At 40.6% G+C, this 27,848-nt stretch overlaps 1 protein-coding gene across 2 annotated transcripts in view; it reads right to left on the reverse strand.

The window, feature by feature from the left end:
• Positions 1–7,463: 7,463 nt before the first annotated feature.
• The window catches only part of dscaml1 (Down syndrome cell adhesion molecule like 1), a 314,329-nt gene continuing 293,944 nt past the window's right edge, over positions 7,464–27,848 (reverse strand). The window contains exons 31-35 of one of the 2 annotated variants that reach the window (XM_072915009.1): positions 27,713–27,831; positions 27,503–27,577; positions 27,007–27,201; positions 24,752–25,060; positions 7,464–11,812 (exon numbers count right to left, since the gene is read on the reverse strand). In XM_072915009.1, coding sequence (XP_072771110.1) covers positions 11,265–11,812; positions 24,752–25,060; positions 27,007–27,201; positions 27,503–27,577; positions 27,713–27,831 — 1,246 coding nt within the window. In that variant the 3' untranslated portion in view covers positions 7,464–11,264. Of the gene's footprint in view, positions 11,813–24,751; positions 25,061–27,006; positions 27,202–27,424; positions 27,578–27,712; positions 27,832–27,848 lie in introns of both variants that reach the window. The other variant, XM_061972936.2, reaches the window with a different exon arrangement.

The raw sequence follows: 27,848 nt of genomic DNA on the forward strand, positions 1-27,848 counted from the left end.
TAATATCGGAAATTATTGGTATCCATCCATCCATCCATTTTCTACCGCTTATTCCTTCGTTTTTTTAAATTATCGGTATCGTTTTTTTTGTTTTTAATTAAATCAACGTAAAAAACACAAGATACACTTACAATTAGTGCACCAACCCAAAAAAACCTCCCTCCCCCATTCACACTCATTCACACAAAAGGGTTGTTTCTTTCTGTTATTAATATTCTGGTTCCTACATTATATATCAATATATATCAATACAGTCTGCAAGGGATACAGTCCGTAAGCACACATGATTGTGCGTGCTGCTTTTTCACTAATAGTACCTTTAACAGTTAATTTTATTAATTTTCATTAATTACTATTTTCTATGTAACTGTTTTTATATTGTTGGACTTTCTTTTTTATTCAAGAAAATGTTTTTAATTTATTTATCTTGTTTTATTACATTTTTTTTTAAAAAGGACCTTATCTTGACATACCTGGTTGTCCAAATTAGGCATAATAATGTGTTAATTCCACGACTATATATATCGGTATCGGTTGGTATTGGTATCGGTAATTAAGAGTTGGACAATATCGGAATATCGGCAAAAAGCCATTATCGGACATCCCTAATTTTAAGTAATAATTTGTGTTTAAACTGCATGAAGTGAACGGATACCTTGACATGAGGGTTGTCGCCATCTAGTGGTTGATAAAGGAAAAGCCACAAAACTAAAAGGAACATTTTTAACTTGCCATGGTAATTCAACTGCAATTTATATACTTTTTAATGGGATTTAAAAATTAAATGTACAAAATAATTAATTAAAATTGATTACATTTACACTTTACATGTCCAGTAAATTCTTAATAATTATTTGCATTAAAAGTGAGCATTTGCAAAGTACCTTTGATAATACATCCATGGAACGCATATAAGACGTTTTAAAAGAAATGTACATTAAATTATACATGCATGGCCCCTTCCCTGGTATAAAAAGTATTTGGTATTAACCTGCAAAGACACAACACAATAAACAATATCATCACAGTTCATACAAAGATAGCTTTATTGCACAAGGTGTCGAGTCCTTTTTTCAAAAATGCTTTTTCCTTTATTTTCATAGAAAAAAGAAAATGTCGAGTTAAACACAAGCAGTTGCAAATCGAAGCAAACGTTTGCCCGTCAGATTTAAATTAAGGAGCACGTTTTTTTTTTTGCGTTTTTGTTTTCATCAACCCTCTATTTCGGCATTTGCCACGCACCGGCATCAGAACATGCAAATGCTTCTGTCCTCAAGTGGGTTTCCAAACCAAACAACTGGTGACAAAGTAAAAAATAAATAAAGTAATGCAACTAAAATATCTTGCAAAATAAAAAATTTAGTTTTAGTTGTGCCAGGTCCACTCTGACATATTTCAGTAAATCAAGATAAAGCAATTTCTGTATAATTTCTGTATATATTTTTTAAAAGTTATTTTTTTTATTTTTTTTTAAGTCCTCTGCTGTTTCATTACAATAACTTCTGTTTACAGTTTACATTGTGCCCTGGTTTCTAGTGAAGATGTTGAAAATAGTACTCATTTATACAAAAACACTTTCCTATGTACACAAGTTTTCGAGTATGGAATAGAAATGATGCTGTATGGGAGAGCGAGGAGGGTCTCTGATTGGGGAAACAATTAGAGAATACAATTGTTGTTAAAAGTGTGGACACATTTCCAACAGCCACCAAAAAAAAAAAGTAAAAACAAATAAAAAGATGAAGTTTTGATGAGCAACACCATAAAATAAAAAGAATCATAAGCCAGAGGTGTCTAAACACATGAAATAAATCAGATGACATTATACATGTGATATCTTTTTGGAATTTTTTTAAGGCAAAATTATGTATTCAAAGACAAAGCTTTGTGGTGAATATCTCAAACTGGGCCACATTTTGGACACCCCAAAATACTGTGGTGTGTTTTTCCTACTAAAACTCAAAGGCTCCCCCTGCTGTTTAGACATGTAAATACTTTCAAGCCACTGTGGCCAAAAGTTGGACAGATGTTTGCATCTTTATATACATATATATATATATATATATATATATATATATATACATACATATATATAAACATATATACACAAACATATATGTATATACTGTATACACACACACACACAGCCACACACACACACACACACACACACATATTCAGCTTGTATATATATAAACATATATGCATATATATGTATGAACATATATCCACATATATATAAACATATATATATATATATATATATATATATATGAACATATATACACATACATATATATATATTTATACACATATATATAAACATATATACATACACGTACATATATATATATGAACATATATACACATATATATATATGAACATATATACACATACATATATGAACATATATACACATATATATATATATATATATATATATATATAAACATATATACATACACATATAAATACACATACATAAATACTGTATATATCTTTATATACATACATATACAGATACATACACATATATATATATATATATATATATATATACATACATACATATATAATTACAGTATATATATATATATATATATATATATATATATATATATACATACATACATATATAATTACAGTATATATATATATATACACATGTATATATATATACACACATACTGTATACAGTATATATGTGAACATATAAACACATATATATATCTTTATACACATACATATAAACATATATACATACACATACATATATATATATATATCTTTATATACATACATATACAGATACATACATATATAGATACATATACATATATAAATACAGTATATATACATGTATATATATACACATATATACATACATATATACATTTATATATCTATCTATCTATCTATCTATATATATATATCTATATATATATATATATATATATATAAACATATATCGATAGATATATAATTTTGTTTTTCCAGAAACAATTATATTTTTCATGTAGGGTATACAGTGATTAAGACCAAAGTGTCTTTGCAATTCTCTAAACAATGTAATGACCCGATGTCCATGAATGCACCCCGCGTTCTTGCCTGTGCTATGAGCTTGCTGAACCATTTTTCTTTTAGGAAAAATACTGATCATCATGTATTTTTTTAACATGTAAATCTGCCTGTACTGTATACACGTCTAAAGCCTGCCTATAAAACGACCCATTCTAAGTTGTTTTGGGGGAAATCAGGATTAAATTAGGGTCAGTACAGTACATAATAATACTATTTTCTGTTTCAAACGCGTTTTTCAAATACTTATAATTACGAGTGGTGCTTTAATACATTTGTTACGCACTAGTTTTATGTTTTAATTATTGAATGTTTCACTAGCAGGCAGAACCAGCAAAAGTAACACAGGGCCGCTGCTGTGTAGGGATGGGGACCTTTCACATCTGGAATCAATACGGTACCAATTCCTGGGACCTGGGAAGCCATACCGGTGCCATTTTTTGGCGCTTGAAAATGTGTTTGTAATAATAAATGTAAAATTGTTTATTACCAACATCTTTGTTTTATTTAACAGTGAGCTGATTCTAACTGTGCTGTCCAGTTAGTACATCTTGTTTTCTTAAACTTCTGAGCCTCATTTGCACGTACTATGTACCAGATTTTGCATGCAGTTGCAATTCCAAAACGTGAGATGGCAGTAGTCTATCAGCTACGGTGTGTTGTTTAGCTTAGAAGCAGTCTTTGCCATTAAGGTGAATGTGTCATTCTTGTCGGTGTTGAAATCGCCATGTAAAATCGCTAATGCTAGTCAGTAGCATGTCTATGGCAAATCTAATGTAAATTAGCATTGAGCTTCACTGATTGATTGAGACTTTTATTAGTAGATTGCACAGTACAGTACATATCCCGTACAACTGACCACTAAATGGTAACACCCGAATACGTTTTTCAACTTGTTTAAGTCGGGGTCCACGTTAATCAATTCATGGTACATAGCATATTATAAAAGGTGGAGCCTTACTTTTTCTATCAGGCATACTTGCTTTGATGACATTGAAAATTGCAACATTACCTCGAGGCAGTCTGGCTGAGTCCGCTATCGCTAATGCTACTCAGCATCGAGCAAGCACATTTTGAAACACGGAGGCCTACTTTTTCAATCAGATATACTTGCTTTGTTGCCATGGACAATCGCAACATCACCCAGAAGTCTGGCTGAGTCCGCTAATTGTACTTCTAGAGTGCTTGTTTCCCCGCCAAGTGCTGGAGCCAGTGTCGAGGGTGCAACCGGACGTGACGTCACGTGCAATAAAGGTATCAAAATATGCCACTGTTTAATTTGACATGAATCGACACCGGATAGTAAAAGTACTGAATTCGGTACTGTGGAGAATGCATATATGTTTAAGAGTTATTTCTTTATTCATAGTCATGTTTAAATCAGGTAGTATTTTTCCATTTATACTCTTTATGCTTGTCTCTTTGTGTCCGCAGATGTCTGTGTAGCGTCTTGAGGTGTTGGAATGTGGGAGTTGGAGAACTCCCTGTTTACTGTATTAGAACAATGAGACTGTATTCCTTTCTGGACAGGGTGGGGGCTGTTTTTGTATGCAATAAATTGTCTCTTCCCGTTTGAATGTCAGACCACTTCGAGATGCCGGTGTGGCCGCATTTGTGTGGACTGGTCTCCTAAAGCTTTAGTAAAAACTTGATACTATTCCTATTCTGTCTTGATGGTCCTTCTTACTCAGCACATATGTCATCTAAAGAACTTGGGATTGACCAGTGACTTTAATTCCCTGAGAGGAAGACTGGTCAGACGCAACAGCACCCATCGCTTGCTTTGATGACATTGAAATGTGTAACATTACCTAGAGGCAGTCTGGCTGAGTCCACTATCGCTAATGCTAATCAGGAAAATGTCTATGGCAAATCCAATGTAAATTAGCATCGAGCAGGCACATTTTGAAACGCGGAGGCCTAGTTTTTCAATCAGGCGTACTTGCTTTGTTGGCATGGACAATCGCAACATCACCTAGAGGCATTCAGGCTGAGTCCGCTATTAGTACTGCTAGAGTGCTTGTTTCCCCGCCGAGTGCTGGAGCCGGTGTCGAGGGTGCAACCGGACGTGACTGTTTAATTTGACATGAATCGACACCCGGTAGTAAAAGTACTGAATCCGGTACCCATCCCTACTGCTGTGGACTTTTGTTTTTTTAAAAGCAAGATGTTAATAGTAGAGGCCAAAATGTTGTCTTGTCAAGTGTGGAATCATAAAGAGAAACCTGAAGTGTGTCTCTGTCAGGTGAGTTGGTGAAAACACCTTCAGAAGGTACAATACGACATTTTACAACAGGCTCACTCACTTACTTACTTACTGTACGCTTGTTTGGACTCTTTTCTGTCTTTTTCAACACCAAGCTTCATTTCTACCTAGCAACACAATCTCACACTACAACCAAACTGTGCTTTTTTGTTTTTTCCACTTTCAGAAAATGACATATATCCTTTTCCTTCGCCTTGACGCTTGTGCTACCCGTTAAAAGTTCTTCCTTCTTTCTCTCTCTCTCTCTCTCTGAGCGATTGTCTTGTGTGATCTTTTCTAATATATTTTCAATTAAAATGGTTTTAATAGTTCTCAATAGTCATATATTTGCTATATATATATGAATAGAAATATATATATGTACATATAGGTTTTTTCCCTCTCTCTTAAAAACAAACGTATCTGTTTCTAATGCGAGAGCCCTGATATTTACGTTTGATCGTTGCAAAACATTTGGAACAACTCTGGGTTTTTTTTGGACTGATTTTTTGCTATGGGAGTAAGCTTTGGGAGTAAATGGTGAAAAATAAATGAATAAACAGAAGACGTACAGTGCCATGCGTAAAGCTAAAACTCCTGCGTTAAATATCACATTTTCTTCACCGACAACATTCCATCAGTCTGCTTATGAAGTTAGAATTGATCTGGCTTTACATATCTGCATTTTTTGCCCGTGGTCAGTCACAGTAATGCTGTATGGATGTGATGCAGGTGTAGAAAGTGTGAGAAAAGGAGTTAAGCACAGAGTTACGATTATGACCCAGAGTCTCACGTGTTTAAAAACAGACAGCAAAATTCCCTTCCTTTTGTTCAGTGAACTTTCCTTACATTTGGGCAAATACGCCCCGTCCAGGGTGCAACATGGCGCTGTGTGTTAAGTTGTTTGGACGCTGGCCTGAGAACGCAGCATATAGTGGTACCTCGGTTTTGTATGCCCCGCTTTGGTCTTAGGAAAAAAAAGTTTGCCCAGGTTTTTGTACACCATCTTAGTTATTGTACGGCCCAACATTGCACCGAATAAACGAGCCTGTTTGCCCGTGTATCATTCAGTGGAATTAGGTAACTCAAAAATAATCAGTCCCTCAAGGATTGTGCGATGTTGCAGTTGCGTCAAATCACTTTGCATAATTCCCGCACATTTAGGCCGATCAAATTTGTCTTTGAGCAGCACTCAAACGAGCATGTCTAATCAATACTTTATTTGTGTAGACAAAACAGAAAGAGCAAAGTGCAACAATATATTAGCTCTTTATCTTTACACAACTGTCATCCTCATGAGTACCTCAGACCTACTTCCAGTTCCTGTCTATGGCGCTAATATATATATATATATATATATATATATATACACATACATACATACGTACGTACATATATATACATATATACATACATACATACATACATACGTATGTATATATATATATACGTGTACATATATATATATATACGTATACATACATATATATATACATACACATACATACATATATATATATATATAAATATATATATACATATATATATATAAATATATATATACATATATATATATATATATATACATACATGTATATATATATACATACATGTATATATATATATATATGTATCTGTATATGTATATATATATACACATATATATATGTATATATATATATATATATACATATATATGTATGTGTATATATATATATATATATATATATATATATATATATATATATATATACGTATATATATATACATGTATATACGTACAGTACATATATACACGTATATAATATATAATAATATTATATACAATATAATATAATATAATATAATATATATATATATATATATATATATATATATATTGCGCTCTACCCGGGTATTGAGCACTGTATAACGGATAAACCACAGTAACCTCGTCTATATATATATATATATATATATATATATATATATATATATATATATGTATATCCATCCATCCATCCATTTTCTACAGCTTATTCCCTTCGGGGTCGCGGGGGGCGCTGGAGCCTATCTCAGCTACAATCGGGCGGAAGGCGGGGTACATATACATATATATATAAATATATATATATATATATATATATACACATACATACATAGATAGTGTGAACATTTACCTTCTAGTCTACATGTATGTATATATCCAAGCTTTCTTTATATAGGGTAAGGCAATTAAGAACATCTTTTGATTTGCAATGGTGACCTTTAGCATTTACATGTTAAAGATGTTGAAGTATGACGATAATTTCCCATAATCTCTCATTTACCAACAAACATTACTGCTATAGATTGCTCTCTACAGTTAAATGCTCTTTGGAGTAAATGAGTTGGAACATAAATGAATGTTTAAGATGGACAAACACTTTTCAAGGGTAAAATAATCATGGGGAAGGTCTGCATCTTTTGGACGACAGCGGACAATAAAGGAGCTTTTGGTGGAGATTCTTACTGTAATTTTGAAAAATTATTACTATTGTTAGGTATAAATATTCAAAAAATACAGTCATTTGACAATGAGCTTTACATTTATGCTTTCACTGCCATCCAGTGTGTCCTTTAAGTCTGTGTGGTAAAAATAAACAAGTAAAACATCAATACAATATTTGTTTTTCTAATTGTTGTTGAAATCCTCTGCTTTTTCAGGGTTAGGTTACAAGGAACACTTAAAACACTGATAACAAGTTTATCAAATCACAAGTTGATTTAATGCTATTGAAAAAACAAGACTCAAATCGCAAATTTTAACAGAACTTTCAAAAAAAGCTGCCGCAAATTCAGGCATGCAGCAGGCTGCAGCAATTACCAAAAAAAAAAAAAAGCCCACAAAACCCTGGAGGGACTGAATAACCTCTGTGTTGGCGAGCTGGTCTTTTTTTTGTTATTAATACACTACGTAAGTCTGTTGATAGTTAGGTAAAAGACGTACCTTTTTTATCAGGCTTTTTACTGATCATGTTAAACCTGTTTCCTCATTTTCATGGTTAGATTTTAATCTATTATATTTATTGCTATTATTACTACCATTATTCTCTCAATGTTGTTTTATCCATTCATCGATGTATAATCCATTTATTATTTAATATAATTTTTTTAGAAATAATTGTAAATGTTTTATACTATTTTTTAGATGGAGTTAATTTTAGTTATTTTTCAGTGTGGATGGTGGCGTTTTTCCTCCGTGCCATGTTATGTTATTGTCAATAGTGCTGTGTGTGCGTTTTCTTCTCTTCCCTTCTCTTATTTCTGCTGTGAAGCACTTTGTGTTGCCACTTGCCTGTGCATGAGACGTGCTATATAAATAAAGTTGAACAAAACAACAACTCCCAACCAGGAAGTAATTATCCCCCAGTTCCTTCTATGACATCATCACTGACTGACTCTGTAGTTCTTTGCTGACCAGTCTTTTTTTTACTGAGTACTATTGTAAAAAAAAAAGCCATTGCGGGGCCAAAGAAAGTCATTCCAAATCACTGTATGCCAAAAAAGCCCGCCATGAGAACAGTTTCTTCCCCTAGGCTATAAACGCTGTAAAATAACCTCTGGAACTACTCTGTCACTATGAATGTACTAACTCACGTGTCAGAATAATTGTATCTAAGTTATCACAAAACGTTGTGTTACATTGAGTTCAGCTCGCCCTGCGAGAGGCCAAAAGCTCTTGTAAGAGCTTGTAAAACTCCACTGTGTAGGATGGGAAGCGACATGAAGGAGTCGGTTTCTTTCTTCTATTGTAATCCACGGGAAGATTTTGTCTTGACCCGAGATCTACAAAGCTGAGAGGGTGCCTGACTCCCCTCCAGGCACCTTTTCTTTGAACAGTTTTGTGACCAAAGGCAGCGGCTGTTTACGACCCCCTTCCTTTAGAAACAGCTGTTGCCATGTAATCAGGGAAAGTCCAAATAAAAGAGGAGGCGTACAATCTTTCGTCAAAGCGTGGGACGACACTGTGCAAGCTTACAGTGTCTATGCGTTTCTCCTCAATTGAGCTAAATTGAATTCTGTCTCTGAGTAATTCCTTGCTTCTTGTCTTGTTTAATATATGTCATCAGTATTTGTACCTGGCATCATGCTCACCTCATCATCTTTTTGCTTTGCTCTATTCACCACTGCACTATTAATAGCCTAGCACACATTTGTTTAAGTACTTGTTCATTGTTTTAGTTCATCATTTATATTATATTTGTTTTACATTGAACACGAGAGCCAAATCAAATTCCTTGTGTGTTAAACATACTTGGTCAATAAAGCTGATTCTGAATTCAAGAAATAGTTTGTAGCAATGTACAAAGACGTCCTCAGTGTGGCTCTTCCCTTTCCTTCCTGGCTCTCCGCTTTTTAGTCTTCAATAATTTTCATATGTCCATTTCATTCATCATTTATTAGAGTGTCCGCCCCTGAGATCGGTAGGTTGTGAGTTCAAACCCCGGCCGAGTCATACCAAAGACTATAAAAATGGGGCCCATTACCTCCCTGCTTGGCACTCAGCATCAAGGGTTGGAATTGGGGGTTAAGTCACCAAAAATAAATTCCTGGGCGCAGCCACCGCTGCTGCCCACTGCTCCCCTCACCTCCCAGGGGGTGATCAAGGGTGATGGGTCCAATGCAGAGAATAATTTCGCCACACCTAGTGTGTGTGTGACAATCACTGGTACTTTAATTTAATATGTATTTCACGTTGTTTCTTGCATATAAAACTATAATTATTTCCTATAAAATATATATTGTTAAGTGAAGTGCCTGGAACAGATTTGGATTTATAGTTTTTGTTTTTCAAAAAACATTGCTTTGATTTGACCCTTTTGAGCGGATTACTTACAAAAACTGAGGTACCACCGTACTGACTATAAGGTTGTGTTCACACTTGTGGTTCGGTACTCTGGTCCAAAAATAATACTTAGTGCACACTTCGGTACAGTTTGCTTAGCTGGCATTTTTGTCACGGTGCAGTAAAAACACAAGTAACTACATGATTGGATAGCTTTTGTGACCTAGGTAGCTTATTTTTCGATTTTGCGTTATTTACCGGCTTAGATTTCATGAAAAGCTTCTAAAATAAACGATGGATGTACTACGAATCGCACAAGCAGAGCAAACACACCAGCGTTGATTTTAATCCAAGCAAACACGACAAGTGTGAACGCACCCTTAAATAAAAACATTGTGTGCCCTCCACACATATACTGTATATTTACACATATACTGTACACCCACACACACGTAGGCTTGAGGACCCCCCCCTCCCGGAACCAAAGTGCACATGACACTCAGATCTTCAATACATTGCATGTTAAAGAGATTTCTCCACGGTGCTTAATGCATCGGATTCTGTTCCCTCCCTCCGAACATGAAAATACAGGACACGGAGAAGGCGTAGGAATAAATTAAGATCTGATTCTTCCCGATCCTTTTTGTGCATGTTGAATTGTGCAAGTGTAAATGTGATGCTTGTCGAATCTTTACCTTTACCATCCCGTCATGGCGCAATGCCGCCGTTTCCCCATCCGGAAAACGTCGCCGCCCTGCTGTGACATTGGAGCAACCAGAAAACAAACCACGCTCGAAAGGGTTTTGTGCATATGTTGGCCCAACCAGAAGATGAAAGCGTGTAGCGGATAGATAAAGAGATGGGGAAACGCAGTAGTAACAGAAAGGTGATCAGGCAGAAATAAAGGCCACCACCATGTGCTGTGGAGACCCAAACTCCTCCTTACTGCAGTGTCGATGGGAGCCCGAGCAGCCCCCTGCAGCCTGGCACAGTGCAGGCACCGATGGATGAGCTGGGCGTTGGTGTCTCCATCAGCCCGCTTGTCAATGGAGGCTCGTCAATAGAGGCTCCCGACAAGCGCTGGCTAATCTTTTTAATAGAAGTTCCAGAGGTAGGCCACCATGATGCCCGGGCTACACCAGTGTGTAGGACTTGGAATAGGCCCCCGCCCCTCCATCCCTCTGCTTCTGTAGTCTGCCTAAGCCTGACGAGCTGCTCTCCAAGAGAGAGTCTCTGGATCCTCCCACCTTGGAGGAGGCGCCGCCAGGGGTGCCTCCTGTGGCCCCTGCTGCCCCGCTGGAGGATGACGATGCTCCGCCCGCTGTGGCCGCGGCCGCACTCTGAGCCCCCGCGGCTGAGGAGCCCGGCATTGTAAGAGTCCTCTGGGGGAGCGTGGAGCAGCTGGAGCTGGTGGACATGCCTCCTGCACTCCCTCCTGAAGCCCCTCCTGTAGAAGCCCCAGAAGACGTGAGGTTGGACAGGCCGGAGTGGCCCATGGCGACGGCCTGCTGCTTGGCAGAGTCCATAGTCATGTGACGGCCCTGGGTGTGGTAGGCCCGCTGGGCCAGGCCACGGATGGAAGCTTCACGGGGCGGGACCACTGGACACGGGTCGTGATGCTCCGACTGCTTTCGGAAGAATGGATCAGACTTCATGTAGAGGGGGATGTTGCAGTAGTCACCTGGAGGGGACAAGTCCAGCACAATAAGGAATACATAGGAGTCTGCGCGTCCTCACTGTGCTTGTGTGGGTTTATTTTGGTTTACTCCTATACCAGGGGTCGGCAACCCGCGGCTCCGGAGCCGCATGTGGCTCTTTAACCACTCTGATGCGGCTCAGCTGCATACTTGCCGACCCTCCCGATTTTCCCGGGAGACTTCTGGAATTCAGTGCCTCTCCCAGAAATCTCCCGGGGCAAATATTCTCCGATTTTCAACCTAACAATAATAATAAGGGCGTGCCGTGATGGCACAACATTTAACGCCCTCTACAACATGTACAAACAGCGTGCCAGCCCAACCACATGTTGTATTTAGCTTCTACTTGCACACGTAAGCGACAACAATGCATACTTGGTCAACAGCCATACAGGTCACACTGACGGTGGCCGTATAAAACAACTTTAACACTCTTACTAATATGCGCCACACTGTGAGCCAAAACCAAACAAGAATGACAAACACATTTGGGGAGAACATCCGCACCGTAACACAACATAAACACAACAGAACAAATACCCAGAATCCAATGCAGCCCTAACTTTTCCGGGCTACATTATACACCCCCGCTACCACCCAACCCTGTTCCCCCACACATCAACCCCGCATATTATTATGGCGCATATTAGTAAGAGTGTTAAAGTTGTTTTATACGGCCACCGTCAGTGTAACCTGTGTGGCTGTTGACCAAGTATGCCTTGCTGTGTCACAAGGGGGTCGCAGCTAGCTGCGGGGTTGTTCTTCCAACGCAAAAGAGACGGCTCCGGACGACAGCGTGAAGGTAGGCTAGGATTTATTAACATAAACCACGCACTACCACAAAACACAAAAATACAACCAAAAAAGGCAAGTGTGCCTAAAACACAAGAAGCTGCTAATTAACAGAAACTAGGACATGGACATGGAAACTTACTTGGTCAAAACGAGACATGAACCGGTGTGAAATAACGACAATGCAGGCAGGACGAGTGATGAACAAAGGTAAGCTTAACAAAGGTAAGCTTAAATAACAGTGACATGATTGGTGACAGGTGTGTGTGAGTCCAAACGTGGAACAGGTGAAACTAATGGGTAACCATGGAAACAAAACAAACTCAAACAAGGAAGTGAAACCAGGAACTAAGGAAGTCCAAAACTAACAGCATAACTAAACGAAACATGATCCGGACCACGGATCATGACATGCTGTCACTTACGTGTGCAAGCAAATGAATCATACAGCGTGTGGCTGGGCCGGTACAAGTTGTAGAGGGCGTTACATGCTGTGCCATCATGGCACGCCCTTATTATTGTTTTCTGGGTGAAAATCAGCAGACGATTGAGAGAATAGTTGCCCTGAAATTCGGGAGTCTCCCGGAAAAAGTGGGAGGGTTGGCAAGTGTGACGCTGTCAAGCGCCATTCATATAAAACTCGCGGGCCGCACATTAAATTTTCATATTAAGGTGCGGGCCGCGTGTCTGAGACCCCTGGTTTATACATAGCACAAAGCAAAAAAAAACTTTGTATGCAGTGTTATTTCATTTTAAATTTCAAAGGAGTTTTGTGGCTCCCATTGTTTTCTTTAATTTGTGAAACTGGCCAAAATGGCTCTTTGAGTGGTAAAGGTTGCCGACCTCTGTCCTATACACTGCAAAAACATTCATGTTTGGTAAGTGACTCCCAATTGTCCACAGGTGCGCATGTCAGTGTAAATCAGTCCCTCCGCGAATTTGCGATATTGGGCTAATTCAACCAATCCCTGTGAATTATGCAAAACCTTGCAAACTTCTTCCAAAGTCTGCCACTTCCCCGCATATTTTGGCTAATCAGCGTCATTTTCATCAATAGAATTTGTCCCTGATCAATGCTCAAACGTTGCCCAATCAAAACGTGTGTTTGTTTCTTGTGCAGACAAAGCAGAAACAGCAACTTTTAACAATACAGTCGTGGTCAAAAGTTTACATACACTTGTAAAGAACATAATGTCATGGCTGTCTTGAGTTCCCAATCATTTCTACAACTCTTATTTTTTTGTGATAGAGTGATTGGAGCACATACTTGTTGGTCACAAAAAACATTAATGAAGTTTGGTTCTTTTATGAATTTATTAAGGGTCTACTGAAAATGTGACCAAATCTGCTGGGTCAAAAGTATACATACAGCAATGTTAATATTTGCTTACATGTTGAGCTGTTTGGCCACTAAAATTATACACAAAGCAAACTATAACCTGCTACCCAAGAATATACAACAATTCTTCTCAAAAAAAGAGGAGAAATATAATCTTAGGGAGAAATGTAATTTAAAACATTTGTATGCACGTACAACACTTAAGACCTTCAGTATATCAGTATGTGGAATTAAATTATGGAATGGATTAAGCAAAGCAATCAAACAATGTACTAATATGATCCACTTCAAGAAACTCTTCAAACTTAAAGTGTTTACAAAGTACAAAGAAGAAGAACCATGATAAACATTCTGAATTTATTTAACTCATCCATTCTTTCATTCTTTCACTCACAAAATAATCTTACTTATCTCAACATATGAAATGTAACTTACTTCACCAATTATTATTTATTTACTTATTTTATTGTGATTACTTATGGAGTATATTGTGAATAAATTGATAACAGGAAGTGAACAAAAGTTTTAGCAACTGTTATGTAAAAGAAAAGGGGTAGGATTAAATAAGCTCTGCTTCTTCCTACTCCTTTTCGAACATGTTGAAAAGAGAAACTGGAGATTGTGATGTATCATGTTGTATACTTGCATGTTCGAAATAAACTCAAACTCAAACTCAAACAATACCCAGCAATATGTTTGGAGGAGAAAACGTGAGGCCTTTAATCACAGGAACATCATGCCTACCGTCAAGCATGGTGGTGGTAGTATTATGCTCTGGGCCTATTTTTCTGGCAATGGAACTGGTGCATTATAGAGTGTAAATAAAGTTGATTTGATTTGATTTGATAAATGGGACGATGAAAAAGGAGGATTACCTCCAAATTCTTCAGGACAACCTAAAATCATCAGCCCAGAGGTTGGGTCTTGGGCGCAGTTGGGTGTTCCAACAGGACAATGACCCCAAACACACGTCAAAAGTGGTAAAGGAATGGCTAAATCAGGCTAGAATTAAGGTTTTAGAATGGCCTTCCCAAAGTCCTGACTTAAACCCCATTGAGAACATGTGGACAATGCTGAAGAAACAAGTCTATGTCAGAAAACCAACACATTTAGCTGAACTGCACCAATTTTGTCAAGAGGAGTGGTCAAAAATTCAACCAGAAGCTTGTGGATGGCTACCAAAAGCGCCTTATTGCAGTGAAACTTGCCAAGGGACATGATGTGGGATCTGAGCCGAGGATGTCGTTATGGCTTGTGCAGCCCTTTGAGACACTCGTGATTGAGGGCTATATAAGTAAACATTGATTGATGTAACCAAATATCAACATTGCTGTATGTATACTTTTGACCCAGCAGATTTGGTCACATTTTCAGTAGACCCATAATAAATTCATCAAAGAACCAAACTTCATGAATGTTTTTTTGTGACCAACAAGTATGTGCTCCAATCCATCCATCCATCCATCTTCTTCCGCTTATCCGAGGTCGGGTCGCGGGGGCAGCAGCCTAAGCAGGGAAGCCCAGACTTCCCTCTCCCCAGCCACTTCGTCCAGCTCCTCCCGGGGGATCCCGAGGCGTTCCCAGGCCAGCCGGGAGACATAGTCTTCCCAACGTGTCCTGGGTCTTCCTCGTGGTCTCCTACCGGTCGGACATGCCCTAAACACCTCCTTAGGGAGGCGCTCGGGTGGCATCCTGACCAGATGCCCGAACCACCTCATCTGGCTCCTCTCGATGTGGAGGAGCAGCGGCTTTACTTTGAGCTCCCCCCGGATGACAGAGCTTCTCACCCTATCTCTAAGGGAGAGCCCCGCCACCCGGCGGAGGAAACTCATTTCGGCCGCTTGTACCCGTGATCTTGGCCTTTCGGTCATAACCCAAAGCTCATGACCATAGGTGAGGATGGGAACGTAGATCGACCGGTAAATTGAGAGCTTTGCCTTCCGGCTCAGCTCCTTCTTCACCACAACGGATCGATACAGTGTCCGCATTACTGAAGACGCCGCACCGATCCGCCTGTCGATCTCACGATCCACTCTTCCCTCACTCGTGAACAAGACTCCGAGGTACTTGAACTCCTCCACTTGGGGCAAGATCTCCTCCCCAACCCGGAGATGGCACTCCACCCTTTTCCGGGCGAGAACCATGGACTCGGACTTGGAGGTGCTGATTCTCATCCCAGTCGCTTCACACTCAGCTGCGAACCGATCCAGTGAGAGCTGAAGATCCTGGCCAGATGAAGCCATCAGGACCAAATCATCTGCAAAAAGCAGAGACCTAATCCTGCAGCCACCAAACCGGATCCCCTCAACGCCTTGACTGCGCCTAGAAATTCTGTCCATAAAAGTTATGAACAGAATCGGTGACAAAGGGCAGCCTTGGCGGAGTCTCCAATCACTCTATCACAAAAACATAAGAGTTGTAGAAATGATTGGAAACTCAAGACAGCCATGACATTATGTTCTTTACAAGTGTATGTAAACTTTTGACCACGACTGTATATCAACTCTTTAATAAATGTTGTCCTCCCGTATAGCTCAGACCTACATATGGTTCCTGTCTAGAACCCTGAGCTCTCTGGGTAATGAAGTATATTATAAACATTTAGCAACAAACTAGCATCCTCACTTACTAGTTTAGATGTATTAATCTCTATTTAACCTTCATTTATCCATGGTAAGGAAATTAAGAACAGTTTTTTATTTGCAAAGCTGACCTACATGACATTTACATGTTGTTTGAACTGTGATGATTATCTTTAATCGTTTTTCATATACCAACATAAATCAGAGCTGTAGATTTCTCTCAACACTTCACAAATGCTCTTTTTTTTTGCTCTTAACGTGCGGGGGTAAATGTTATGGCGCATACATGAATGTTTAAGACAGACAAACACTCTTCGAGCGTAAAATAAACATTGACAATGTTTGCAACTTTTGGACGACCAAGCAGAAAGCGGAAAAATAAGGAAGGCTTTAGTGGTGATTATTTTTGTAATTATGATTATTAGTAGCATTATTTATAATTAACTAAAAAAATACAGTAATTTGACAATGAGCTCTGAGTATGTGTTTTAATGCCACTTAAGGCCTGATTTACTAAAGGTTTGCGTGGACTAAAACACACGCAAACGCCTGTTAAGTGAGCAAAATAAGGCATTCAATCCATTTTGCATCTCTGTTTTCATTAATATGCAAAATACACTATATTGCCAAAAGTATTTGGCCACCCATCCAAATGATGAGAATCAGGTGTCCTAATCACTTGGCCCGGCCACAGGTGTATAAAATCAAGCACTTGGCATGGAGACTCTTTCTACAAACATTTGTGAAAGAATGGGCCACTCTCAGTGATTTCCAGCGTGGAACTGTCATAGGATGCCACCTGTGCAACAAATCCAGTCGGGAAATTTCCTCGCTCCTAAATATTCCAAAGTCAACTGTTGGCTTTATTATAAGAAAATGGAAGAGTTTTGGAACAACAGCAACTCAGCCACGAAGTGGTAGGCCACGTAAACTGACAGAGAGGTCAGCGGATGCTGAAGCGCATAGTGCAAAGACTTTCTGCACAGTCTGTTGCTACAGAGCTCTAAACGTCATGTGGCCTTCCGATTAGCCCACGTACAGTACGCAGAGAGCTTCATGGAATGGGTTTTCATGGCCGAGCAGCTGCATCTAAGCCATACATCACCAAGTCCAATGCAATGCGTTGGATGCAGTGGTGTAAAGCACGTCGCCACTGGACTCTAGAGCAGTGGAGACGCCTTCTCTGGAGTGATGAATCACGCTTTTCCATCTGGCAATCTGATGGACGAGTCTGGGTTTGGAGGTTGCTAGGAGAACGCTACATTTCGGACTGCATTGTGCTGAGTGTGAAGTTTGGTGGAGGAGGAATTATGGTGTGGGGTTGTTTTTCAGGAATTGGGCTTGGCCCCTTAGTTCCAGTGAAATAAACTTTGAATGCTCCAGGATACCAAAACATTTTGGACAATTCCATGCTCCCAAACTTGTGGGAACAGTTTGGAGCGGGCCCCTTCCACTACCAACATGACTGTGCACCAGTGCACAAAGCAAGGTCCATAAAGACATGGATGACAGAGTCTGGTGTGGATGAACTTGACCGGCCTGCACAGAGTCCTGACCTGAATCCAATAGAACACCTTTGGGATGAATTAGAACTGAGACTGAGAGCCAGGCCTTCTCGACCAACATCAGTGTGTGACCTCACCAATGCGCTTTAGGAAGAATGGTCAAACATTCCTATAAACACACTCCGCAACCTTGTGGACAGCCTTCCCAGAAGAGTTGAAGCTGTAATAGCTGCAAAAGGTGGACCGACATCATATTGAACCCTATGGGTTAGGAATAGGATGGCACTTCAAGTTCATATGTGAGTCAAGGCAGGTGGCAAAATACTTTTGGCAATATAGTGTATATGCTGATCATCAAGACGCCCACAATTCTGGGAAGAGAAAATGCAAATATAATTATACAGCACGCGCAATGTGATTTATCAACACTCATCACCGTTTTGTGAGCACTATTTTGCGTTTTGTTTAGTACGTGTCAGAAGAATGTGCAAACAGACGGTTTCACACACGTCTGCAGGATCAGTGCTCGTGCTGCAAAGACGTGAATCCTCCGTCCTACGTGTGTGTGTCAACATTTTGATGGACGGGCAAGAATAAAAATATTAGACATATTGTGTATTCAGCAACATCTTTTTATAATTTTATTGCTGCTGGGTGATTTATGGGGCTGAATAAAATGAATTCAATTGATGCATTTTGGTGTCGGCTGGCGTTTTTTTTTAAAGTCGTTTGTCTTTTTTTATTTAGGAAATATATTACTATAATATATCTACATGAAAATAAGTCTTTCATTGTCATTTTCTTGCATTTTAGTTATTCCAGACGCACAAATGCGCTGGTGACAGCCTCGTGCACTAAAAGTGAAAGTGAAAGTGACAGAAAAGTGTCAGAAAGAGTCAGTATGCACATGCTTCTGTTGTCTAGATTGCAATTTAGAAAAGGTGTTGCAGATTATAGATGTGGGCTGCTGGTTCAACACATCACACACAGGTAGGAGCATGATAACATGAATGTGCAGAAAATGATCAAGTGTCTACGTGGTAAAAGCCCTATATGCACGCAAAATCCTCAAATAGATAAGGCGTTCAGCTCCACTTTTCAATTGCATACGCATTGGTCGTAGATTACATGCGTTGTCTAGCGCGTGGCCTAGTGGTTAGATTGTCCGCCCTAAGATCGGTAGGTCGTGAGTTCAAACCCTGGCCGAGTCATACCGAAGACTATAAAAATGTGACCCATTACCTCCCTGCTTGGCACTCAGCATCAAGGGTTGGAATTGGGGGTCAAATGACCAAAAATTATTCCCGGGCACGGCTACCGCTGCTGCTCACTGCTCCCTTCACCTCCCAGGCAGTGAGGGTGAGGGGTCAAATGTAGAGGATAATCTCACCACACTTAGTGTGTGCGACAATCATTGGTACTTTAACTTTTTAACTTTAAAATACAATACAGTATTTTAAATTTTTGTTGAAATCCTCTGCTTTTTGAGGTTAAAGGGGAACTGCATTATTTTTTATTTTTTATTTTGCCTATTGTTCACAATCATTATAAAAGACATGATGACGGATGTATTATTATTTTTTTAATGCATTCTAAATAATAAATAAACGTAAATTATAGCCAATAGGAGGTCTTTTATTCTGCCCATAAAATCCAATAAATAACCATTCAAAAAGCACCAAAAATACCCCATTTACACTTTGTGATTTGAATATTACCAAAGTATTAGTGATATTGTTATTATAAGAAATAACGCATAAAAACTATTTATAGCGGCACCCTATGTTTACATCATCAAGTGGTCTGCTGCCACCTTGCTTCCTTGCTCCCTGTAAGTTTATTGTAGATCATAAATCATGCCTCTCACTTGGAAAGTAGATGGCTGAGAATATAATCCGACAAGTTGGGACACTTTGAGCTCCAATTTCGGACCTGGAACTGGAGAGAACGACACGGCTCTCCACCCCGTTTTTTTCGTGAGGACTATGAGACATTTTTCATCTAAATGGGAATATATGAACATCCCAGCAGTCGGCATCCTAATGACAGCAGACATTGCCCAGTAAGTGATGTTTTATTATTGTTTGTTGGCTCTCATGAAGTCTATAGTGAGTAATATTCAGTAATGATTGATGTTTGGTTTGTATGCTTGTGAATCTGGGCTATCCATTAACTACTTATTATGTTGAAGGGGGCAGGAAATATAAGATTTTCTTCATCCTGTTCCTTCTCAAGCATAGGTGTGTAAATATGTGTTTTGTTGTTAGAGTTTAATTGTCTATTGATCAAAAATGCACACCAATGAAGGAGATAAATAAAAATTAAATGAAATGAAAAAAAAAAAAAGCAAACGTTGTGACGCGTTTTTTGAAATTAATGCGCCGCGTACGCTTAAAATGATCAAAAAGATATGTCCAAGCTGCACCGCAAGGTGTTTTTAAATCTAGTATGACTGGCCTAGCCAGTGACTTCCAGGAAAGTCTGGATGACAACAGTGAAAGTGTGGTGACAACTGGAGAGACAGTGGACAGCCCGGAGAGACGGCAACGGGGCAGTAAAGATTAGCACCCTGCACTGTGAGGGAGCACCCACAAATCGCTACAGAAAGCCCTAAAATAGATACCCCCAGGGGTTCCCGAGAGGGGGGGAGGATGAGCACCCCAAACTGACAGATCTTTTGGTACCAGACATACGGGACGGATTATCGACAACGACAGCAACCTGTTTTTGTGGCAATGTCTGTAAGAACCTGAGAGGCCTGAGGACCCACCAGACCAGGATGGGCTGCGCAAGGAGAAAGCAAGCTGAGCAACGCACAGAGCCAGTGCCTAGTACTGACCCTGGTGAGACGGAGGAGGAGCAGGAACCGGAGTCACCCCACATTGTCCAGAACCTCCAAGCTCAACATGCTGCACCCGGCAAACCATCTGAACAGCGGCGGGTCTTATGGCCTGCTGCAAATAAGGAATCTGAATGGCGACAGTTTGACGAGGATGTTGATGCTACCCTTGATGCAGCATGCAGAGAGGAAGTTGATCGGCGACTGCAGCTGATGAGCAATGGGTGCTAAGAGATTTGGCATCAAACAACCCAGGGCTCAGAACATCGCCAGGCCAAACCGGCTGGAGACCAAGATCGCCCAGCTCAGGAAAGAACTGAAAGCCTTAATACAGCAGTACAAGAGGGACATCCTAAAGCAGAAGCTCATCTCTCTCCGACACGCTGAGGGGCATAAGAGAAGGGGCAGAGAGAGGGCGCACAAGCGCACTGCCTTCATAGCAAATCCTTTTGGATTTAGGAAAGAGCTGCTGGGGCAGAAGCGGAGCGGGACCCTTGTCTGCTCTGAAGAGGAGATCAATCAGCACCTCAGTAACACATACAACGACAGTAGGAGAGAAGAAGATCTGCCCCCCTGCAGAGGGCTACCCACACCATCAGAACCCTCCTTCCAGTTTAACATCAAAGAGCCCACCTTGGCAGAAGTCAGGGACACCGTCCGAGCTACAAGGACCAGCGCAGCCCCAGGCCGAATGGAGTGCCATACAAAGTCTACAAGCATTGCCCGGGACTTCGGGGGACGGCTGTAGAGACTCATCAGGGTTGTATGGCAGCGGGGGAAGGCAGCCAAGCAGTGGCGCCATGCACAGGGTGTCTGAATACCAAAGGAGGAGAATGCAAGTGACCTTACGCAGTTCCGCACCATCTCCCTGCTCAGCGTGGAAGGCAAGATCTTTTTCAAGATTCTCGCCAACAAGATTCTCGCCTGGGGGAGGGGAGGTACACATGGCGCCACTACCAGGTGATGAAGGCAGTTGCAGACACCATTTGTACTGGAATTCAGCAGAGCAAACACCAGCTCCCAGTCAGGCAAACATCTCCTTTGTCAAGGCAGGGGAGAAACCACAGGCAGGACGTAAGGCCCCAACCGGACTGCTAGCCACAGCCCGTGACTGGCAGCTGCAGGTGGATCTCGGCAGACAGCTGAAGTTTCCAGAGCGCATAGCAAGGACATCACTGAGGCCAGACCTTGTCTTAACTTCTGACTCAACGAAGCATGTTGTGCTGCTGGAACTTACAGTCCCCTGGGAAGACCGGATGGAGGAGGCCCATTAGCGAAATAAGGCCAAATACCTTGAGCTGGTAGAGGCGTGCAGAGAAAGCGGCTGGAGGGCCCGCTGTGAGCCAATAGAAGTGGGCTGCAGTTAGAATAATTATGTATATATTATTACACTAACTTTAGTATGCTTAAAGTCCGTTGCTTTAGTAATTTAGCTATTGTGCTCAAGTTGGACTTTTTCTAATGTGAGCAAGGACAAATACTTCTTGTCTGGGGGTGGCCTCAGCCGTAGATGTTATCTTTGTTTGAGCCCGCTAACAGCCAAGGACTTCAACCAACCTCAGCGAAGATGGCATGACGGCACACGGACGAGGCAGAGACCTCAAGGACCTCAACAAGATAAGATTCCAACACGCAGACGAAGCGGTGACGGGGCGAAATCACAAGGCTCCCAGAACATTCCGTCACGTATCGTGGGTCCTGGACCTGCTTTGCATAAAATATGTGACCACTCCTTTTAGAGGCGGCCTTAGTATTGTTGACTGTGGAACTCCTGAATAAAAAGAGGGACGCAAGAGCTGGACCTTAGAGCGTAGGGCGAGACTGTGACTAAGGGTCCGGCTCCATGCGTTCTCCTCATGAGCTAAATTGAACTCTGTCTCTGATTGATTCCTTGCTTCTTGTCTGATTAATAGATGTCATCAGTGTTTGAACCTGACAGCTTTCTAGGGCAATCTGTGCATCGAGCATTCAGACTTCTTGGAATCAGAGGGTTGCCGGAGAGAAGAGCCACCAGAAACATCAGCCAGGCTGCTGAGAAAGCCTCAAGGTGGTTGTGGATCAAGAGGGGAGACGGATGGAGTAGTATGCTGCTTGGACACAAGCCGGAGCCTGATCAGCCCCGGTTGGGTCGCCTAGGCGAGAGTGTATAGAGATCAAAGACCCGAAACACCCAATTAACCTCGGTTCTTTACTGAAGATGTGTCCAAGCTGCACCGCAAGGTGTTTCTCAATCAATCTTACATCATGTATATAAAACCCTAAAGGAGGTGTTTGGATGTTTTTGTAGGGGCTTTATAGGCCGAATTGAATGGTTCCCATAGGCTCCATTGTAAACAGACTTTGGATCGAATATTCTTACATTTTAAAATGCATTAAAAAAAATCCATCTGTCCTAATGTCTTTCATAATGATTGTGAACGATAGGCAAAATTCCCCAAAAAGTGCAGTTCCCCTTTGAGGTCGCAAGCATTAATAACAAATTCATAAAGTTGATTCAATTGAAATAAAAAAAAAGCCTTAACACATCGCAATCACAAAAAATCCCGCAAAATCCCGTAGAGACTGGTAAATGCTTGTTTATTGATACGTGTCCTGTGTTCAGCTGGGATAGTTTCCACCTTAACCGTGACCAAGATAAGTGGTAGAAAGTGAATGACAATAAAAAATATTGTAATCCCTAGAAATTATACGTCCTATACCGTATTTTCCGCACTATAAGGCGCACCTAAAAACCTCCAATTTTGTCAAAAGCTGACAGTGCGCCTTATAATCCGGTGCGCCTTATATATGGACCAATATTGAGCCACAACAAACCTAAACTTCATTTTCATAAAGTTTAGGTCTCGCAACTACGGTAAGCAGCCGCCAACTTCATTTCCCCCGTAGAAGAAGAAGTTCTTCTACGGTAAGCAGCCGCCCCCGTAGAAGAAGAAGAAGCACGCGGTGCATGCTGGGATATATGACTGCGCGAGGCGTGCCGTTTTGATTTCCATTTGTTTGTTTATGTAAAGACCCCAAAATGGCTCCTATTAAGAGACACACTTACGACGCAGAGTTTAAACTTAAGACGATCAGTCACGCAGGAGAACACGGGAATAGAGCAGCAGCGACACTGACTCCATTAATGACGACCGTTGGATGCCGTATCCGCCCAACTGTTTAATTCGGACACTGAAGAAGAAGAATTCGAGGGATTCGTGGATGAGGAATAACTTCATAAAGTGAGCTTTACATGTTTATTGTGTGTGTTGTGTTGTGTGACATTAACGTTTGAGCAACGTTGAGTTATTGATGTATTGTTATTGCTCTGCACTATTTCCAGTGTTACTATTTTGTGATTGCACTAACGTTTGATTTACCGTAACAGTATCACTATTTTTTGCGTGTTTATTGAATCAGGGAAAAGTTCCCCTCCACTATGTGATATAAATGTTGCACTACATGTTATACCTTGCTGTTGTTAAAAGATAAACAAAACACCACGTCGCTGACTTTACCTCCGGGAAAATAATAAAACAGCTGTTTATTCATTTTGGGAGTGTACAGAGTTGTCATAATGCTGGTTTGTAATCTATTAATAAAGTTTGACTGACCTATCTGACTGTTTTGTTGACATTCCCTTTAGCGCAGCTCCATCTAATGGATGCATAGGTGCACCTTATAATCTGGTGCGCCTTATATATGAACAAAGTTTTGAAATATGCCATTCATTGAAGGTGCGCCTTATAATCCGGTGCGCCTTATAGTGTGTAAAATACGGTATATTATATTACATACGTAGAACAGGGGGAGATCCAGGGATCCAAACAACCATATTTCTTAGACTTGTTTGGAAGAACAATGGACAAATAAATAGCAAGACTTACTCTTGGCGCGATGCGGGATGGGCACAGCAACATTCTTGCCTCGGTCGTAGTCCTGGGGTTTAGGCGGCGAGGCCGTGAATCTGCAAATTCCAGGCTCTGAGGGCGTACTCATGGACGTCATGCTGTCGCCGTTGTCATTGGTGCCCGTGGTCATCTGGTCGGACGAGCTGTCAGAAATGAAGCACTCGGTGATCTCGAATTTGGCGTGTTGCAAGTGCTCCTCCAGCTTGGCGTGCTCGTACGCCCTGGCCAGCTCCTCATAGGTGGATGAGGCGCTTTCTGTCGACACCATGCTGTTACGACCCTTATCTGGAGAAAAAGGGAAGACCGGTCACTCCAGATAGAAAATATGGACAAAAGTGTAGGGGTACACCCTTAAAAACTGCAGAGGGGATCAATTTACTAAAATATCATATATTTACTACACATTTCGTCCACACATTTAGGGGACAGACAAGCACTTATCTTATTCCGGAGAACCAGCGTCCTCTACAGTAGACTTTTGATTTTGGTCTATATATTTTGTCAGAGATACAGGAGTGCTTTGCTGTTTTTAAGGACCTTCTACAAAAACAGCTAGTCAAAGATCATCTCTATTACAGCACTCTAGTGTTTTTAAGAATCTGCTGCAAAAATCGGAGTCTTTCACAAGTTTTTTTAACTGAATTTGCGGGCCACATGTTGAATAGCCCAAATGATCAAAAAGAGATAACCTAAAATGGAACACTACTCGTATAACTAAAGAAGTTGAACAAATGGGACCCATTACCTCCCTGCTTGGCACTCAGCATCAAGGGTTGGAATTGGGGGTTAAATCACCAAAAATGATTCCCGGGCGCGGCACCGCTGCTGCCCACTGCTCCCCTCACCTCCCAGGGGGTAATCAAGGGGATGGGTCAAATGCAGAGGACAAATTTCACCACACCTAGTGTGTGTGTGACAATCATTGGTACTTTAACTTTAACTTAAAATGACTGCTGACTTCATTTGAAGTAAACAAGCTACAGTAACACCTTATTACATAATTACAAAAAATAACTGCCAAAAAGGAGACGACTTAAAAGGGTTCCTCGAGGAACGCCTCAGTTATGTAAATCAAGTTCGGACCCCAGCGTTTGCTAGCAAGGTTAAATAAAACAGCTAAAATTATGTACAAAGTAAACTATAACCTGCTACCCAAGAATGTATTCTTGAAATTTTTGACTCTAGAAAAATTGATTAACTCGCTGGAATATAAAGACAATATAACATACATCCATAAACGTGGATGTATATGCAAAAGTGCAATATATTTATCTGTACAGTAATCTATTTATTTATATCTGCACCTTATTGCTTTTTTATCCTGCACTACCGTGAGCTAATGCAACAAAATGTTGTTCTTTTCTGTACTGTAAACTTCACATTTGAATGACAATAAAAAGGAAGTCAAAGTCTAGTCTAAGTCTGAAACAATTATTCTCAACAAAAGAGGAGAAATATAACCTTAGAAGAAAATATAATTTAAAACATTTGTATGCTCGTATAACACTTAATACCTTTAGCATATCAGTATGTGGAATTAAACTATGGAATGGATTAACCAAAGAAATCAAACAAAGCACCAATATGATTCACTTTAAGAGACTGTTCAAAGTACACAGAACAAGAATTATGATGAACATCTTGAACTGTCTTTTTTTCTTGAGACAAAGATTATTTATGTATTTAACATTTGTTTGCTTACTATGATATAATATTTATTTATTATATACGTGTTCACTGTTCTGTTACAGAGAACAAGGAAATTGGATAAAATTGCTATGATATGAAAAGAGGTAGGATTAAATAAGCACTGCTTCTTCCTACTCCTTTTCGGACGTGCTGTAATGAAACAACTGCATGTGTGATGCATTACATTGTATCGTATGCATGTTCCAAATCAACTGAAACTGAACTGAACTGAACTGAATGCAAGGATCTGCCAATGTGTTTACGGCAGTACAAGTTCCTCTATACAACAGGAACACTTCAGTGTTTTTAGGAATTTGCTGCAAAAATGTTTTACTCCCAAGTTTTGAACTGACCTCAGGGGTCGGTATGGTGTCATTCCAAGGCCGGATTTGGCGCCCTGGGCCGCAAGTCATTGACCACTTGTCTAATGATAGTACAGCTTATCTATATCATATGGATGCTACAATTCTAATTTTGAACAAAATCTAAAGGAGGCACTGCAAATATAAAACCCAAAAACTGCAAGTGTCTGACGTGCCAACCTGTGTCCTGCGAGAGGCTGGCGCTGTAGCTGTCACTTTCGGTGACGGTGATGCCATGCTGCGAGCTGACAGTGCGCCAGTCTGAGGCGAGAACGCGGGCCGGTGTGGAGGCCTGACACTTGGTCAGAGTCCACTGACTGGAGTAGCGGTTCCTTATACTGTGGGCGGATTTGATGCTCTTCCTGGAAACGGGGTCTGATAGATTAAATGTAAAGGTTAGATGTTGTCTGTGTGGGTGGGTCGGGGGCAGGGGCTGGGGGTGGAGTGCACAATCAGAAGGAACAACAGTGGAGGGTTCAACAAACCAGGAAGACATGTGGGTCATATATATATATTTATATATATATATATACTTGCATTGCTTCAATTAGTTTTCTCAGATTGGTGAGAAGGCCCAACAAGGAGAAGGAGCACTTACTGGTTCCTGGTCTGATGTCTGACATGTCAATCAAAGGACCAGTGTTCTGGATGAGAGCAGGGTGGTGAACGGACACACCTGCGCAGAAGCTTTGGGGGTTCCCGGTCTGATTGAACTCCGTGTCTGTCACAGGTATGGTGGCCTTGTCCTCACCTGCCCAAGGCACAAACAGATCGAGCAAAGTAGTGAATCCAGCGCATGCCGGTGTTTATTATTCCTGTGAGACACACACACAGATGCAAGCACAACAACACTCTGTGGCTCTTTCTCTCTCTGCCTTCCTCTCACCGATCTGCTTGATGCCCTCTTTGTCTTCGATCAGCAGCTGCACTCTCGGGATGTCGATGTGTAAGCGCGGGCCTTGAGGCGGCCCCTTCACCGGGGTATCAAAGCTTCGGTTGTTCTTGCTGCTCCAGGCACACAC

This window comes from Nerophis lumbriciformis, linkage group LG17 (genome assembly GCF_033978685.3).
Source record: "Nerophis lumbriciformis linkage group LG17, RoL_Nlum_v2.1, whole genome shotgun sequence".
NCBI lineage: Eukaryota > Metazoa > Chordata > Actinopteri > Syngnathiformes > Syngnathidae > Nerophis > Nerophis lumbriciformis.